The 18,894-nt window shown below is 43.0% G+C and overlaps 1 protein-coding gene across 1 annotated transcript in view; it reads left to right on the forward strand.

Moving 5' to 3' along the window:
• Window positions 1-18,894, forward strand: part of PDE11A (phosphodiesterase 11A) — a 382,192-nt gene that overhangs the window by 323,419 nt on the left and 39,879 nt on the right. The window contains exons 16-17 of the mRNA XM_025849540.2: window positions 12,351-12,428; window positions 17,929-17,992. Of these exons, the coding sequence (XP_025705325.1) occupies window positions 12,351-12,428; window positions 17,929-17,992 (142 nt within the window). The remainder of the gene's footprint in view (window positions 1-12,350; window positions 12,429-17,928; window positions 17,993-18,894) is intronic.

Raw genomic sequence — 18,894 nt, forward strand, 5'->3', positions numbered from 1 at the left:
GAAGTGAAAAGTAGGACCTACAGAGAATAGCTCTGAGAAGCAAGATACTTTGCCCTGTAAGACCTTGTTTGGACCCCAGAGACAAAATGTGCCATGAAAAGGGAATGTGACTCTCAAAGCTTAAGGAAGATAAGGAGATCGATAGCAAGCCAGTTTACAGAACATGCAGAGCCCACAAAATGCTCTCCCAAAGTGGTCAGTTAGCTTCTTTCCTCTACCCCTGGAGACAGCTAAAGGTTTATCCCCTGGAGAAATGAAAGAGCAGACTCTGGACTGAGGAAAATACAAGGTGGGAAGGAGAGACAGAGCTCAGGAGAGGGAATGAAGTGAAATGGAACAAATCTCTGGATTGAAAACCTATAGCCCAGTCACCCAGAAGGTAGGAGTTCATAAGCCATATACCCAGGGTTGTCAGATTTAGCAAATGGACATACAAGAAGCCCAGTTAAATTTGAATTTCATATAAACAATGAATAATTTTTAGTATAAATACATCCTGTGTAATGTGTGTGTGGGATGCACACATACAACTCCTGCTCAGTCTTTTAATGCCTTACTATTATATGCAAACAGATACTGAGAATCACAGAAAATTTTGTGAAGACCTCCCATACGAAATACAGAAGCCAAAGAAAATAAGAAAAAATTATATTCAGAGCAAACAGGGAGAAGAAAATAAAACCCAAAAACCATTGTTGATATCCTTAGACAGCTAAGATATTCATCCATGAAACAAGAACAGGATGCTTTAAAAAATAATAGGAGTGACCATAGAAGAAGAAAAAGCTCTTGAAATTAAGAATATTATGGCCAAAATAAAACATGAAATGAAAGCACTGGGAAATACACTCAAAGAACAAAAGGCAGCAATATGGAAAACACTGTTTTGTTTCATTATGTGCTTTTCAGTATTGTTTGATTTGTTAACTATGTGCATGTATTACCTTGATAAATATAAATTTAATTAATTTTTAATACATATTTTAAAAACAAAAATCCCAGCTCTGCCACCACCTGGCTCTGTGTCATCAGACAAATTATTCACCTCTCTGAGCCTCTTTTCTTCATGTGTAAAATGGAGCTAACAATACCTATGTTATGTATCTTATTACATCTCATAAATGCCTTGTATGTCTTATAAATGGCAACATCTGCAACCTCATTGCTTTATAGCCCATTTATTTTGCATGTTTTGTGGCCCTCATGATTGACTTAGCTATCCTGATCTTCCATCTTTTTCTGGAATGATGTTCCTTGATTTGGGATTCATGGAGCCCTATACCCCTTCAATGTTTTTATTTCCTCTCTCTGACACTTGTAGGATTTTGTGTTATTTTTCTCAAAGTCAAAGCATTTTCCCAAGCCAAGTTCCCAAGTAACTTCTAAGGAGGAAAAAAATCTCCCCAGTTGGAGTCCATTTGTCAAGGCCTGTTAGGGATGTGTTGAATCACTGAGTGACCGCTGGGACGCAGCCAAGGAAGTTGGTTGCAACTCGTTTTCTCATTACTCTGTTCTTATCTTAATGCTACAGCCCCTGCTGTTTGCTGACTCCCAAAGAAGCCAGCTTGTTCTCTTTTTGTCAGCATTATTGTCTTCTGAGGTTCCAAATAGCTACTCATTCCCTAATCTAGACCTTCAGGAGGCTGTTTCACTTGCTTGTCTAAAGTTGCATTAAAGTGTTGCCATATTTTTTAGACAAAACAATCCGTAGGGTTAATGAGGGGAATGGCAGCCACTACAAACCGTCACCCAGATGCTTTTATTTCACAAATATACAATTGTGGACATGATGTAATCCAAATCATCTCCTTTATTTTATAGATCAGGTACTGAGCTCCAAAAGGTTAAATGGTGTAGCTTGGGTCATGTAACTAATTAGTGGCTAAACTGAAACCCACACCTGCTCTTTCGGGGCATTTTCCACCATCACAGTATTCCTTCTCTCATGGAAGAATCAAGAAATAGTTGTCATTTGAGTTGGAGATACATTATATGGAATATTGACCTTCCCAGATGTATATTAATCAGTTTACTTTGAAAACCAGCATAGGTCCCTGTGCCCTCTCCCAAAGCAGGAGCTGGAGACAGGAGCTTGCGTGCAGTTAGCATAGCTTTGGAAGTGACATCAGGAACAGGAGTGGGGGACTGGGGCAGTAGAAATGGGAGGTAGGAAAGCTATTGTAAAGACACATTTCCTTGTTGGTCATCCCTGTGGTCAACTGGGCTTGATCCTGCAGGGACTGTCTGAAAATTCTCAAGTGCTGCACCTCAAAATTATCCACTCGCCTCCATTCTCCCATCAACCAAGGTTGTTCCCTGGGCGTGAACTCCCAGGACTTGGGACTTCCGGGACATACACACCTGAGGGCAGGAGATTCCTCCAGCGATCCCTATCCCACAGCCTCCCCACCCTGCACCAGCAGAAAGTAAGCGAGGCACCCCGTAGCTTCGGCAGAAGCTTGGTGCAGCAATGGCTGGGGAAAGGTGGGTCAAGAAGGTGTGGGTGGTCTGGCACAACTACTCTCTAAGGGTCCGGAGGACCACTGGTTCTTCTGCCCTGGCTCCTCAAATCCAAAGTCAAGGGGTGCCTGGGTGGCTCAGTCCATTAAGCTTCCGCCTCATGATCTCATCTCAGGTCTTGATCTCGGGGTCTAAGTTCAAGCCCCACATTGGGGTCCATGCTAGGTGTGAAGCCTACTTTAAAAAAAAAAAAAGTCATGATACTATTGAGGTCAATCAAAAAGGAAGCTCACTGCCTTCCTCCCCTAGGAAAGGGAAGGCACTCTAGAAAGGACCAGTGCAGGCAGGAAGATGCTCTTTTGGACCTTTTGGAGAGTTTATGACCCATCCCTACAGGCAAGATCTGCTCCTGTGTGCCCAAAGAGGAAAATAAGATTCCTAGAAATGTGGAACCCCTTTAAAAACAACCACAGAAACTTGTAAATTTAATTTCTAATGGCTTTGGTCATCCTTGGGATTCTATACTACAAGTGATAGGTGAAAGCAGAATTCACAGGCTTAAAAACAAAAATAAAACAAACAAAAAACCTTAGTGTGAATTTCTAGGCTTCACAACCCAAGTCTGGGGGCTAATTCTTTAGTCTGATTTTCCAACTTACTGAAAACATTTTCCAGTTTCTGCTGAGTGATTTTCTGAAATTGATTTGCGTGCCTATTTCTGAGTCCCTGCGGTGAATAAGGCTTTGATAATTAAATAGTAATTTCAGCATCTCGAGCAGGACTTAGACCAATCGGTGACCAGCCATGCGACTTTGAGGGAGTCACTCACTTAATCTCTCCTTGCCTTGGTTTCTTGTCAGCAGCATGGGGACAGCATATCACCCATATCAATCCCCTGAGGTCCCTGTGGTGGCCAAAGGAGATTACCTATTGCAAAGATAATTTGGTAGTTCAAATAATTAAGATTTCAATAATCTAAATAATGTAAATTTAAATCATTTAAATTTGACAACTTCGGTCATTTAAAGTACCTTCTAAGGAGAAAAATCATTCAGCCAGAAAACTTAATAGAAGTTACACTGTAAAGGATGATGCTTGTTGGGAGTGTGGGTAGCTGTGTGGGTAAAAGCGTTAAAAATTCAAAGGGAAGTCACAAATGCCCTGTCTTTTTGTCTGCATATAAGTCAACAAAGATGATTATTAATAAAAACAACAACTAGTATTTCCTGAGTGCTGACTTAGGAGCTTTATATATACATTATCCCATTTAATATTTAGAGCAATCCTCTTAGAATAGGCACTATTACTGACCTCGTAATACACATGATGGAAACTGATGTTTGGAGACATTCAGTAAATTGCTTACAATGTTAAATGGTAAAGCTGAGATTTGAACCAAGAAGTTGGACCCCAAATGACTGTGGCATTCTCTCTGCAGTTCTAGAACTACTGGAACTGAAGCCAATCCTGGAAACACTGAGGCATTAGGGACAGCAGTCACTTGAGCATGCCCACGCCTGAGGCGGGTTCCAAGCACGGGCAGCCCGCAGATAGCCATTCAACTAACTGCAGGCCCACCATCAGGGGGGAGGCGGGGTGGAGGCTCCGTAGCACTCCATCTCTCATCCAGTAGGCATCTGCTCTGTGCCTAGCACCGTTCTAGCTTTATAGGAGCTTCCTGTGTCATGGCTAGCATGGCGGCCCTGTGAGTGCAGACATCTCACTCTAGGAGGCCCAAAACCTGACACGATGCCTGACGTAATGAGTTCCCAGAATATTAGCTTTTCGATACTGAATTCTCATATCAGCCTCCAAAGTAGATATTATTGTCATCCCCATCTTACGGATCAGCATACATGGGCTTAGAGAGCGTAAGCAATTTGCCCAAAGTCAGTGAGTTGTCTGTGCTCACGTCCCCATGCCACATTGCCTCAAACCACTATAGAAACTGAGACTTACCCAATACTTCAGATTTTATAAATCCATTTGGATGCACAGCGCTTTTCCAACTGGCTCTCTAAGTTAATCAGATGGATCTTCAAACTGAAAATTTTCCATTTCCCTTTGTGCTCTACAAACATTCATCAGCAATTATGGAAAATGCCCAATCTAATGGTATCTTTGTCTTTGTCTTTCCAAGGGGAGGCAATTAATAACATTTTTCAAAGCATCTGATAATGACAGCAAAATGTACTAAATTATCTTAGATTGTTAGAGGAGTTATAGTTTGACCATTCTTTTAAAATTAGATTAATATCTAGAGCAATTTATTTTTTTAAATACAATAGGAACTCAACAAATGTTTCTACTGCTATGCAGACAGGAATATTCACTCATTCATCACTCAACAAATGTTTATTAAGAGCCCACTCTGCTTACTGTTTTCAGCTTCAGCTGTTGCCTGCACTCCACTTAGCCATCATATTGGAAAGAAGAAAGATAAATTAATGCAGAATAAGGCATAATGACTGATAACTCTTAACCCATTCTTATATTTTAACAGAGCCTAATGAATTAACCTGCTGAAAATATTCTACTGTTAGAACAGGCCCCATGGCAGGTTGATGGAAGAAATATTTTGGTACCTCTTGATGCATTTCAAAGCACTTTTACATTTATTCATCCCCATGTCCCCATCCACATGGTATTGCAACTGAATAAAATCTGAGAAGTTCATCCACTAGCACTTATTGATGCCTTCTTTATGCACTTCTCTAGGCACTGCTAGTTTCTGGGGCTGCACAGGCAGGTAAGACATAGCTCTTACCTCAGGGCGTCTGTGACCATGGGGAAGAGAGAAAACGAGTAATACCACAGCTTGAGGGGTGCTTTGGCTACAGCCAAAGGAAATGCAGGAGTGGCTAGGACACGGGCCATCTAGCCATTTGCCTTCCACCACCTCTTGGCCTGGTGATTGTGCCTGGACTGAACCTATTCTTAGGACTGTGTTGTCTAAACTTTGGCCATTCTCAACATTCAGTCAGTCTAGCCTTTCCATTTCCTGCATTTTGCCAATTTTATTCATGGCAGCAAAAGCCCAGCTTCCGACAAATAACTTCATTCAGGTGCTTAGCTGACCTTTGCGTTATCAGTACTAGTCTAAAACTGGGAGACAGTTCACTTTCAAAATTAAATATATGACTTCTTTTCCTTTAGTCATAATTACTAGAGTTAACATCTGCATATTAATTTTCTACTCCTCTCAGTTGCTTTCATGCCCAAATTCCAGAGATCTCTCCAGAGTCTACATTTAGCAATCAACCACGGACATATGATTTGCCTGTTGAATGAGCTGTAAGAATACCAAAAGAACAGATCTCTTCCCCCCTGCACCCCCTCGCCTCCCCACCCCCCACACACACTCATGCCACCCCTGCCTGATAATTCTGGGGCTGACACTGCAGAGGATTGCAAGGATGATCTGTCAGTTTGTCAGTAAAACCTTCCTGACATTCATGGACTTTTAGTAGATTTGGAACAGTGAGACGAACAGAGAGATAAAGAACATGTGCACATATATGCATGTACAGATATATAAATTTACCCCCCAAATTGTTTGATTAAAATATACACAAAAATGGTGATTTCTCCCTTTACAAATAAAAGGTGTCTTCTGCAAGATAGATTACAAACCAGAAAGGTTTTTAGTGTAGTGACGGGTGACCAGTAACCAATCTTTAGAATTATTTTTGAGGGTAATTTTAGCAGTTCTGTTCAAATGATGCTTTTTTAAAGACTGCTATTTTTCTAAATAGAGCCTTTGTCAGGAGAGCAGGATAAAAGCCTAATAAAAACATATCTGATTATAAATGAGATTTTCCAGTAAATTGCTTTTCACTAGCTGAGGTATTTGCCATTGTCCTTGAAAACCAAGGTTCCCAGTGATCTGCTTGAGAAGTTAATGATATAGTTCCTCATGACAGAAGAGCCTGGGTCTAGGGAGTATTAGATAACTTTGTAGATTTTCACATGTTCCTTTTAGGAGTCCTGTGTTTTTAAAAGTGCTCCTATGTCTAACAGATTCACATATACTCACGCTGTTGAGTCTGTATAATCTATATACACATACACAGATAGATGCTTAAAGGAGCAGCTGTGTGGACAAATGCATGTCTCAAAAGCACGGTGGATATCACATTGTTGCTTTGTAATGATCGTCACTAAGGAGGAGGTCAGAATTACGCCACCTGGAGCCACCAACCAGGTGGCGGAGGTGTGGAGCATCCCCTTGTTGATGATGGAAACACCTGTGTGGTGCCCGCCTTGGGACTTCGTATTTGGCACGTCCGTGTTGCAACAGCCTGCAGAGCCATTATATCTCATGAGGGCTGGGGGCCACTGCTGTCCATATTATCTCAACATGCTGGGCTCTCTGGCCCCAGGGTTCATGCTACTCACGGCTTACCAAATGATCTCAGAGACCAGAAGTGAGAGGCTGGGGGCTTAGAATCTACCGAGATCTGCCCATAACTGCCATGGGGCTCTGGAAAAATCACCCCACCTTCCTTCACCTTGAGTTTCCTCACCTCTAAAATAAGAGAAAGAGTAGATGTTTCTCAAAGGTACCATACACCTCTAAGAGTCTATAATTATAATGAAAACTCAAACATAGAAAACAAATCACTCTATGACCCAGCAATTGTATATATGCATGTGCATGTGTGTGTGTGTGTGCATAGAGACAGAGGCAGAGAGAGAATGCACACAAATTCACAAGGAGACATACAAGGATGTTCATAGCAGCATTATATGTAATATGTAATAGCAAAAAAAATTGGAAATAATCTAAACCTTCATCATCAGGAAGTAAATAAATAGTGTATAGTAATACATGGAATAACCACACAGCAGTAACGTGGGTGAGTCTCACACTGAGCAAGAAAAGCAAGCTGCTAACGAATACATACACTACAATGACACTGTTTATAAAGTTTCAAAATATGCAGAGCAATAGTTTGCATGATTCACCCAGTAAAATTAGAAGGATCTATGTGGAGATGATTTATACAAAATTTAGGAAAAGGACATCTTGTGGTGGGAGGGAGGGAGGCAGACACAGGAGTGCAGAGCTGTACAGAGCGGATAAAGCTTTATTTCTCGGCTGGATGGCGAAGAGGTAGACACATTCTGTACGTCTGATGTGTAATTTGTATACCTTCTAAAACATATTAAGCATGCATAATAAATTTGTGATGTGACCTTTGCATATCAATACTTCCAAATCCTTTCTTGCAGCCTTATGAAAATGATTAACCCCACCTCCTGCTTTTTCAAGATGGTTAAGTTTCAGGAACTTAAAAAAAAAAATTTAAGTGCACTTTGTTTTAAACTTTAAAGTGTCTATTTGACTATTTGTGTGACCAAACATATTACGAAGTGTATGATATACACGGTTTCAGCAGTGACCGAACTTGACAAAACTATGGTATGCAGAAAGTCCTGTTGCCTTCTGAGGTCACAGTCAAACCTTGGGACGTCAGAATAAATAGCAAGAAATAGCCACACTTTTGTCAATGGAGGAAAAATAAAATTAGTATGTCACATTTTTCTGTGCCCTACCAATTCTTTCCACCCCTTCTCTATCCATCATCCCCTAGGGACAGTGGATAATCCCTTTTGTCCCAATGCAGTGGAATCTAGTTTTGTTATAACGTGATGTGAAGCCTATAACTGATTTTGGGTCCAGTTGATTTAAGACTTTCACAGCAGTAACTCTAGCTATTAAAATTTCCATAGTTGGGAAACTTATCCTTATGGTTCTGCTCAGTTGCCCTATCACAGATTTGCATTTTTTAAGAAATTCTTTTCTGCATTGAGTTAGCCACCTAGGTAATATGTCTCCATTTTGCATCAGAGATATTATGTCTCACATATTGATAATACTCTCCATACTCTCCGCAAATATAACAATATTAGTGGAAGGAGGGTCGGACATCATATGGGAATGATGTTCTTAAACTTCCCACAACTTGTTTTGTTGTTCTCTTGGTCTAGTGGGAATCTAGTCTTCAAGAATCTAACGGAGCTTTTCTTGGATAGATTTTATGTTGTTTTCTTATCTCAATCTCTCCAAATGGCAACTGTGAATACTCCAGTACAATTAGAATCAAGGTGAAACCAGTGGCTAGAGAGTTATTTTTTTAAAAATGAATAGGTGGGCGCCTGGGTGGCTCAGTTGGTTAAGCGACTGCCTTTGGCTCAGGTCATGATCCTGGAGTCCCAGGATCGAGTCCCGCATCGGGCTCCCTGCTCAGCAGGGAGTCTGCTTCTCCCTCTGACCTTCTTCCCTCTCTTGCTCTCTTATCTCTCATTCTCTCTCAAATAAATAGATAAAATCTTTAAAAAAATAAAAATAAAAATGAATAGGTTTCTGAGGTAATCATTCTCATTCATTCGTTACTTCAACAAATATTTATTGAGCTACTACTACACATCAGGCACTGTTGTAGACACTGGGGATCTAAGAGTGAAGAGAAAGGGGCCAGGCCCTTGTCCTCGTGGAGTTTGCCTTCTAGTGATTTCTTAGAATAACTCAGAGGATTGAAATGACATCAGGTACATATGATGACAAGGATGATGACGGGCAAGCTCTTTCAGAAAGCCTTTCATGATCTTCCATGACCCTCCAAGCTAAGCTCAGTGCCTTCCTCCTCCCCTGCCCCAGGACACCCTGGGCATATCTTAGCCACTTGGGGCGCCTGATATCTCAGTAGGTTGCCTTTGTATCCCAGCAGTGCCCCTCACCAGCTGTGCAGCCTTGGGCCAGTTAACTCAACCCTTTTGAGCTTAATAACTAGCTAATCCTACTGAGCACCTACTATGTGCCAAGCTCTCTGCTAAGTGTTTTACATAAATCATTTTACCTAATCCTTCTACCAAGGTAGATCCCATTACTATTACTCTTACTGATAAGAAAATTAAAGCTCAGCAAGGTTAAGTAACCTACTTGAGGTCCGTCATGTGGGTAGTAAGGGACAGAACCCATAGTAAGGGTCCAATAAATGTTTGCCCCATGGTGTGGTGGTGGGTACCAGGGGGAGGCAAGTGAGGCAAGTCATGCACATGCCATGTCAGATCCTGTTGAAAATCTTGATGCTTTGTTCATCATGGATTTTTCCTGCATTTATGTTTTTTTAAAATATTGTATTAAAATATGTATCTTGATAACTGAGCTTTTGGGCACCCACCATAATTTCTTGCCCAAAATGAGTGCCTCTCTCACCTCACTCTAGTCCCAGTATCATTAGTATTATCGTTGGTATCACATTGGAAGGGGAGTTACCTATTTATTTGTTGAATGCCCCTGCTAAATTCAGAGATGTTTAGAGGTTGCCCCCAAATCTTGTGTCCATAAATCTTGTTAAGAGTTGGCACAGAGTAGGTGTTCAAGAAATAGTTGTGGAACCAAACTTTCTTCTCCACAATAATTCAAAGGAAGACTAGCCACCCTTCAGTGAGAAGAGAGAACTAGCTGACCTCTTCGATCTCATGTAGTACGATTAGTCCATTGTGTGTCATTGTTGGCAGTAATCCTGTCAATATTATTAACATATTAACCACCGCTGTCAGGCACTGAGTATCTGCGAGGGCCAAACACTTAACACATCTCCTCTCAAAATCTCACCACAAAGCAGAAAACCGAGGCTCAGCAGTGTGGAATCACTTGCCTGGGGCCACACACCTAGTAAGCTAGTAAGTGACAGTCAGCACAGGTCAGTGTGAGTCCAGACTTGAGTTCTTTCCATTCCACCACCTTTGTTTCTCTTTCAGCTCACAGTCCGTCACTGAACAGACTGTGGCATGACTGGGGCTGTAGAGAAGGGCGTGGGCAAGTGAAGACGATGATGAAGTTATACAAAGAAAAGATCCACACACACCTGAACCCCCAAAGGGGAGGAGAGTTGCCGGGCCCTTCCGTGTCCCTGTGCAACACCCTCTCTGACCACTGCTACAGGGTTGTGGTGGCTATTATCCCGTACTGTGGTGTGACCTTGACCTGTATCCATTTGGAGGGATGGATCCACGACTTGTCTGTGTGTCTCAAATACTTGTCTTCCTGACCTGCTTCCTTTCAAATAAATTGAGTAGTTAGTCTGACCGGATGACAAGAAGTCTATACGGTTAGGCAGCTGGTGATGGGCACCCTAGATCAGAAACAAGGAACCCAGCATTATGCACCCAGCATTATGTTCTTTGTTCTTCAAACTACATTGGGTCAGCACTAAGTGTCTAAGATCCTACTCTGATTTCCACTGTGAATGACATGGTTGTATTTTCCAAAGTGCATTTCTTAAAACATCAGTACTATGGGCGCCTGGGTGGCTCGGTCGTTAAGCGTCTGCCTTCGACTCAGGTCATGATCCCAGGGTCCTGGGATGGAGTCCCACATCGGGCTCCCTGTTCAGCAGGGAGTCTACTTCTCCCTCTGCCCCTCCCCCCTCTTGTGCTCTCTCGCTCGCACTCTCTCTCACATAAATAAATACATACATACATACATACATACATACATACATAAATAAATAAATAAAATCTTTACCAAAGAAACAAACAAACATTAGTACTATGGAATTCTGTGTTTAAGGAAGGTGAAACAGGTTTTTCTATCTCAGTATTTCTCAGAGCCTTCAAAAGGCTAATAAGGGAGGTGAATCTTCAAAAGAGGTATATCTCAGGCCGCATTCCTCCAACCGCTTGCCAGTATGTGGAGTACTTCCACGTGGGATGCACTTTGGGAAACTGCGTGTCAGGATCTTTTAAATAGTATCTCATTAGAAAGTGCCAAGAAGGTGAAACCTTGGGAAGTGATTCTTAAGGAATAAAATGCTAAATGTCCTTTTTTATTCTTGCACTATAAAAAGGAAAAGTCAGGGCGCCTGGGTGGCTCAGTCGTTAAGCGTCTGCCTTCGGCTCAGGTCATGGTCCCAGGGTCTTGGGATCGAGCCCCGCATCGGGCTCCCTGCTCCGCGGGGAGCCTGCTTCTCCCTCTCCCACTCCCCCTGCTTGTGTTCCTGCTCTGCTGTCTCTCTCTCTCTCTCTCTGTCAAATAAACTAAAAAAAAAAAAAAAAGGAAAAGTCATGTAACTAGATGGAAGGAAAGTTTTGGGAAAATAAAAATAAATCACCTTATCCGAATATTCCTTTCTTTGCCTTTTCCGTATCTATACTTCTCCAAACGTGGATCCGTATGTGTATGTGTGTCCGGCACTGGAAATGTGCAGACGCTATGCTAACTACTTTGCATTTAATCCTCACAGTAACCGTGTGAGTTAGCAAATATGATCTCCGTGTTTGAGATTTGGAAATGGAGGCTCAGCGGGTTTAAGTAACTTCCCAAAGTTGCACAGCGCGTAGGTGACCGAGCCACTCTTTAAACAGTTATTTCTGACTCCACAGACTATGTTTTAAGCACTGAAAGGCTGAAATAGTTATTTTCTAGCCTAGCGAAAACTATTTGCCCTGAATTTACTACCAGGGAGCTTAGCTTATCTCAGATCCTCATAGAGCTGAGTTCTCTGTTGAATGATAAAAGAACATTCCAAATTGTTCCGCTTTTTATTTGTCCTTGCTTCCCTCCTCTGACTTTCAGTCACAAGAGCTTCCCAGCCAGTAATCCTAAACGCGGGACCACATTGTTTTCTGTTTTATGGCTCGACAATCTCCTCTGTTGTAAATACATTCAGAAATGATTGTGGCTTTTTCTTGAAGCCTCAACATTTTTTTAAAAAGTGATTTATTTTGACAGTGCTTTAGCCTCATGATTTCAAATATTAAGTGACTTGCTTGGTTCAGGTGATCTTATATTTTCCCATAAATGTGTTTATGTCACCCTGCAGACTGAGAAATTTCATTCCAGATTTTTTTTCTTTCTTCCTTCATTTGATTTTGTGCAGGAGGAGGACTGAATTCTTTGAACTTGTCAGTAAAGGAGAATATGATTGGAACATCAAAAACCATCGTGATATATTTCGGTAAGAAGCAGCTCTTGTTTATGTGTTTCTTCATTATTTGAAGATTTCACCATGCTTTTCAGACAGTGCTAAGGGCACACACGTGAATTTTAAAGTAACAAATCTTAGCTTCCATTGAAAACATTCAGAGAGTAGTTGAATAATTAGAGAATAGATAGATGGCATATCTTTTCGTCTTCTAATCTGTTATATTTTTGCCGCCTCTCCATAAATTTGCCTTCAGAATTAGAAAATGGTGTTCAAATTGGTTCAGTTTCAGCAAGCTGTGACTTCCTCTTTTTCCTGGGGTGGGGGTGTATGTTGAGGGGAGAGAGGATTTTGAACCTTAGAAAACAGTGTTAGCCAAAACAAAGTAGAGAGTTAACTTTGGGGTTTTTTTTTAGAGACAACAGGCGTTGTAGATGGAAAACCAATTGGAACAGTTTGGGTGGCAGAAATAAGGAATCTGTTCTAGAATTTTCACTGAACTTCTTCCTAGTTGTTTAGAAAAGACAGCAGCAACCCACGGCCCTTATGTGGCACATTTGAACCCCCTGACTGGAGCCATCCCGCTGGCTAGGCACTATTCCTCTTTCTCTCAGATCCTGTCCCTCCACTGTCCCTACCTTACCCACCCCCAGACCTTCTGCTGCCTCAGTCCTGTTCCAAATTGGAAAGCTTGTATTCCTGGAAAAGCCTCTGAGGCCTGGACTGAGGCTCCTTGTGTCTGTTCCACAGCCAGGTGACTACTAGAATCACCCAGAACCGGACCCCTCTCATGGCGCCCCCTAGCTGCTATGCAAGCCCCTTCCCCCCACCGCCTCCAACTTCAGAACGCAGGGCTGCCTGCCCCTCCCCCCTGCCCCTGACCTCGCTTCACCCTTTCCCCAGGACTTCTCACCAGGGCCCTCTGTTTCTCCCCTCCTGCGGTAATATTTCTCTCTGCTATCTTTTCAGACCTTTTTCTTCTTCCTGTCCAGGGTGGGAGGGGACCCTTCCTCCTTCAAAACTAGCCCTCCCCATGTGTCCTAACTCCGTTCCCTCCACCTCCCCCGCCCCTGAACTTGCCTCCTCAATTATGCTCCTTTGGCATTTTCCAAAATCTGCTTTTTTCCAGCATGACCATTCTAGGCCTAAAAATATGCTTCTGTCTCCTCAGGCAAAAATATCATGCCTAAAATCTGCCTTCTTCCCCAGGTCCATTCATAGTCCCCGTTTTCTCTTCAGTTCCACACTTGACTCACCCTCCTCCTAACTTCTTGCAAGGCATGTGTTTCTTTTTAAATAATTTTGAGTTCCACAAGTAATTATAGGAATATATTTTTCTGTAACAACTGAAAACATGACAGATGAGCCGCCAGACCTTCCCTGGGCTTCACTCCCAATTCGCATACCGAAGCGCAGCTATACGCTGTTACCAATTTGTTGTAAACTTTCCAGCCACTTCTAAAGCATTTATGTACGTGTATATTCTGAGGGAAAAAATGCTGTTGAGTGTGGACTTGTTTGTTTGTTTTAACATAAGTTACGTATTTATATATCCATCCAAACTGGCTTGTTCACTCAACTGTATGCCTTGGAATTTTTTCTGTGTCCCTACATCATCAGCTTTTACTGTTGCACAGTACTCCAAAGTACGGATTTACCACAGAGTAGCTAGCCGTTCCTCTACTGAGGCCTTCAGTCTATGAAATGTGACTTCAGCTCCTTTTGAAAGTCACCAGTCACCTCCCAAGGATCAAATTCTAGGGCCTTTGTTCTCTCCCGGGATCGCATCACAGCCCCTCATTGCACTGGCCTTTCTGTGTTGAAGCTCCGTGTTGAAGCCTCCTTGGAGGCTGCCGAGCCCTGGGCTTCCAGATTTTCTACTCTCTTCTGACTCTTGCTTCTCCTCTTTGTCCTTCTCCAGCCCTAACCCCTCTCCACCACCCCTGAAAGGCAAGGACCCCCGAGGACCCATGTTTGAGATTTCTCTCCTGTTCCTCAGCCTCGTGGTGGCTTTAACAAGCACCTCTTCTCACGTGACTCCTGCCCTCTCTCTCCAGCCTGGCCTCTCTTCTGAGCACAACTCCTAAAATGCCCGTGCTCATTCCACATCTCCACCTGGGTGTTTTCCTACAGAGGTTTTCAAACGCTTTTGGGCAGGGAACCCCAAATGGAAGAAAAATCTGGAAGTACAGTGTGTAAAATAGAGGTGCTCCGGGAGCTCTCCACGCCCCGCCCCCAGTTTTGCCTTCCCTCCCCCATTTCATGGTTAGACTCCGACCACGGGCACCGAGGGGCAGGGGGGCTCCGGGGGACCACCGTCTTAGAGAACCTGAAAAAAGCAATAAAACCAACTAAAAGTCGGTCTGCTTTTTATCATCACCACGTGCCTGCAGCCTGAACAATGTCAACGATAAGCTACTTCTCCCCGAGAAAAATCTTATGTTGGTAGAAGTCCTAAACAATTGCTGAGTTTACTGTTGAGTATCAAAATAATTGATCTGAAAGCTTCAGATGAGCACATTATTACTTATCCTTTAGTTGTACACGTCTGGTACCTGCAAGTTCACTGCGAGAGTGCGCGGGGACCCCGTCAGCCGCTGACACCGGTGGGCGCGGTGCCCACTTCAAGTCTAAGTTCGTTTCGCGCGGGCTCCGCGGCTAGCTGGTGCCTTCCACCCTACGGAGCTTCACATTCCCGCTTTCAAACAGTACATCCGGAAGAAACAATGATAGCCCAGTAACGGCAAGGACGAAAAAACATAACTCGACTTACTTCACTTCTGTCATTTTGTATTGACCATTTGGACGTTTTATTTGTGTCTTAAATTTTAAAACCGTGACACAGAGGGCAAGGCTCTAAGTGGGATTTTTTGTTTGGTGAGTGCCAAACGGAGCTCATACGTGAACTATTTTACTGACTATGAATCTATTTTTTTAAATTACAATGGATTCTTTTGCATCGCTAATTGTTTTAAAACGAGAACCAATCAAGAAAATGATGGTTAACCCAAGACTGTTGTTGCAATGACTTGGCACATAGAGGGGAGGTGCGATAAAAATGATCTGCCGAGAGAGAGCGTCGGGTACCCCGGCCGCGGCCTGGCGGACCGCAGAGGAGGCCGTACCTCCGGGCTCCTGACCACTCGTTCGCTCAGCGCGCCGTGTAGCTGCACACCCCCCACCACAGACTGAATGAGAAGTATGCGGACCTCAGGAGTAACTTCCTTCCTCCTCTCTGACTCTAGAAAAGACCTTGCACTTCTTCTAGAGGCATCGAAACAATAGGCTAGCACTGCTCATTCCCCCCCTTTGGTCCTTCCTCTGGAATCTCTCAGCCTTCTCCTGGCCTTTCCATTCTCCTGCCCTTCCTTGTTTTCGGCCCTTATCAGTTGGTACTTTCCAACTGGTCTCCCTGCTTCCCTTCTTCTCCAAACTCTTTTCACACCCACCACCGAAAGTTCTGCCTGGAACGTCTAGCCAGGTCCTTCCTGAATCCCCAACCCTAACAGACTCCCCAGTGTCAGTTGGATGAAAGTTTCAGACACCCGCCCGCCCCCATCTTCCCTCCCAGCCTTTTTCCGTCTTCCTTCTCAGTATGGACTTCCTGCTCCACTGTAGAGCATTCACTGAAAAGAGAGACCCTTCTGTCAGACTTTATGGATTCCGGCTCCAGCTTTGATACTTCCTCAGTGTGTAACCTCTGGCAAACTTTGTACCTGTCTGATCAAGGAATGCAAAACACTAATTTGCTTTGTAAAATGGAGGTAATAATGGTATCCCTGCCTCAGCTAGAGGCTATGTAAATCACTCTGTAGTGCTTGCACGATTAATGGTCCCTATTAGAATGATCACTAACAGAGAACCTAGCTAGATACTCAATACCCATGTTGATTGATGAATGGTGACATGAATTTGAGAAGTAAGCCTCAAATTATCAAGCAGATGGAAGCTAAATCATTGTCCAAGTTACAGTATAAGTAAGCAACCTCATAGAGATTATTTCCTGTCTAGGAGACAGACTGCAAAGTTCAATGCATTACCTACAGTCTTGTCAACCTCCGGTACCAGCAGAACCTAAAAGGAGAAGCATTTGAGTGTAGCAAGAGGGGGTCTGGTAGCTTTGTGATAAACACAGAATCCTGACTCCTTACTTGCTTTGGGAAAGTTACTTCATCTCTCCGTGCTTCCTTTTACCGCTCTATAAAATGGGAGTAACGGCCCCTCCTTCTGAGGGTTCAGTAGATTCATTTATTAGTAGTTAGGGGGTCAGCACTTAGTACGGAGGCAGGCACACAGCAGAGTGCTTGTTACAGAAGATCAAATAAGAAGAATGCACCCCTGCATTGCTCCGCGTAGTGCTTAGCACAGGGGGCTTGGGATTAGGTGCTGCCGAACTCGTGGAGGGGGCTGCTGAGGCCAGCATGCCTGGCGGGGCTTTGAATGACCTATTGTTACCTGCCATTCTGCCCTGTTCCCTGGGGGGGTTTCCTGGGGAAGTTACACAAACTCCACTACCATCATGCTCTGCCATCTGGGAAGCAGACATGTTTCCAAGGCATTCGAGTCCGGCAGGGTAGGAAATGTTAACACCCGTCATCAGGACAGCCCCCTGACCTCTAACAACACACCCCTTTCTTCCAAAAGGAGCCAACCAAGATGTGGTCTCTTGACTCCAATCCGTCATCGCTTTTCATCACATCCTGCTGGCTTTAGTACAAAGAAAGCAAATTTTGGACAAAGCGTGTGCCTTGTTTTTCCCACCTCCACATCACATCACATGATAAGCACCAGAGCTATCCACAATTTAAGTTGTCCCCCATGTTTTTATATCCATTGTTCGGGGTGAATTCTAGTTAAACCCAGTAGAAATCTGCCCCTCAAAGATCTGGTTCAGATCTTCCTGTGCTTTCTTATGTGCTCAAATTAATGAAAACTGCTGCTGAATATGTTTCTTCTTCATAATGCTGATAAAACATGGTTGCTGCCAGGTAATAAACTGGAGTGAAACTGTGGCTCTCCCAGTAAATCTTAGCTCCGTAGAGCAGGTGGAAATGAAGGAGCTCCTAGGGTAGCATGCGCCTCGCCTCTTTGCTATAGGTTTCCATCCATTCCCATCAATCAGCGATAAGTTGGTGAAGAGATTCATCAGCTATGTATATGGCATTATAGGCTGATTCCCTTGCTGCTAGTTAAAAATAAAAAGCATTGTCCAGTAGAGATTACTTTAAGCAGAGCTTGCTTAGCTCTGGTGTAGAGAAAGTAGTTCTTTGCCTTCCTTGATCCACTGCAGACATAACAAAAGGGCCGCCACCGAGGCTGAGGCTGTGTGTTTGCTTTGTCTTCTTAAGCAGTGTGGCCACATGATGGAGATGCTAAACATGGGGACTGTAAACAGTGCTTCCCCTGTTGAAGGAAAGACACGTGAGAGTTGGCCTTGGTCCCATTTTATTTATTTATGTATCTAGCACGGATTTGTTTAGGAAGAATGCAACAAAAGATTATTCAGGCTGTTTTGTTTGGTTCTGTTTTTCAGATCAATGTTAATGACAGCCTGTGACCTTGGAGCCGTGACCAAACCGTGGGAGATCTCAAGACAGGCAAGTGGTGATTAATGGCCGGGCCTGGCAGAGGAGGGACTGGAGGTGGGGAAGGGGGGAGGGGGAAGCAATATTCCCAGAGCCCCGACTCCCAGGCACTGAAGCCCTAGTCAATTTGCATCAGTATTAACATGGTGTAAAAAATAGCAGGAGGCTCAGGCGAGACATAGTTTATTGCACAGCCGTTCATTAACGTGCTTCCACTGAGTCATAATATGCCTGATTCTCTAAGATTTTTTTAACACTCTAAATTCAAATAATGCATCGGCCATGTCCTAAGGCAAGAGTTTCAAAAATAGAGTTTTTAAATAGGTAATCGTGTTTTAGCACAAGGTCTGCTTTTTTCTCATCTTAAAAAAAAAGAGAGGGAGAAAAGAAACCAAGGAGGTCAAAAGGAAATTTTATTTTTTTCTTTTTAAGGACTATTTAGAGATCAGATCACTTTGGCCAAAGTGTGCAATATCCACAAAAATCATGCCTTTACCTCCTATCTGGTTTCACTGCCGAACATGTTAGTTTAGAGCAAGAATAGTTTTCAAGCCGATAACCACACAGTTAAAGATCCTTGATTACTAATAGTTTTTGGAGATTAATATCTTTTCATTTTTATGAAGCACCTACTGTGTGGGGTGTGAAATAGTAACTTGGTATCTTAAGTCTCAACATTTTAGGGAAAGTAAAATAGATTCATATAACAATAAATAACTAATATTTATTGACTATCTAATATCCAAATATCTAATTTCAAAGCCCCCCCAACCTTTGATTTAGGTATAGTTACTCCAGTAGGCTGAATAATAGCAACCCAAAGATAGGGGATCCTAATTTCTGGAACCTGTAAATATTGCCTTAGAAGGAAAAAGGGTCTTTGCAGATGTGATGAAGTTAAAAATCATCATTAT

This window comes from Callorhinus ursinus, unplaced genomic scaffold (assembly GCF_003265705.2).
Source record: "Callorhinus ursinus isolate GAN/ISIS: 27379988/994484 unplaced genomic scaffold, GSC_fseal_2.0 scaffold2, whole genome shotgun sequence".
Classification (NCBI taxonomy): Eukaryota; Metazoa; Chordata; class Mammalia; order Carnivora; family Otariidae; genus Callorhinus; species Callorhinus ursinus.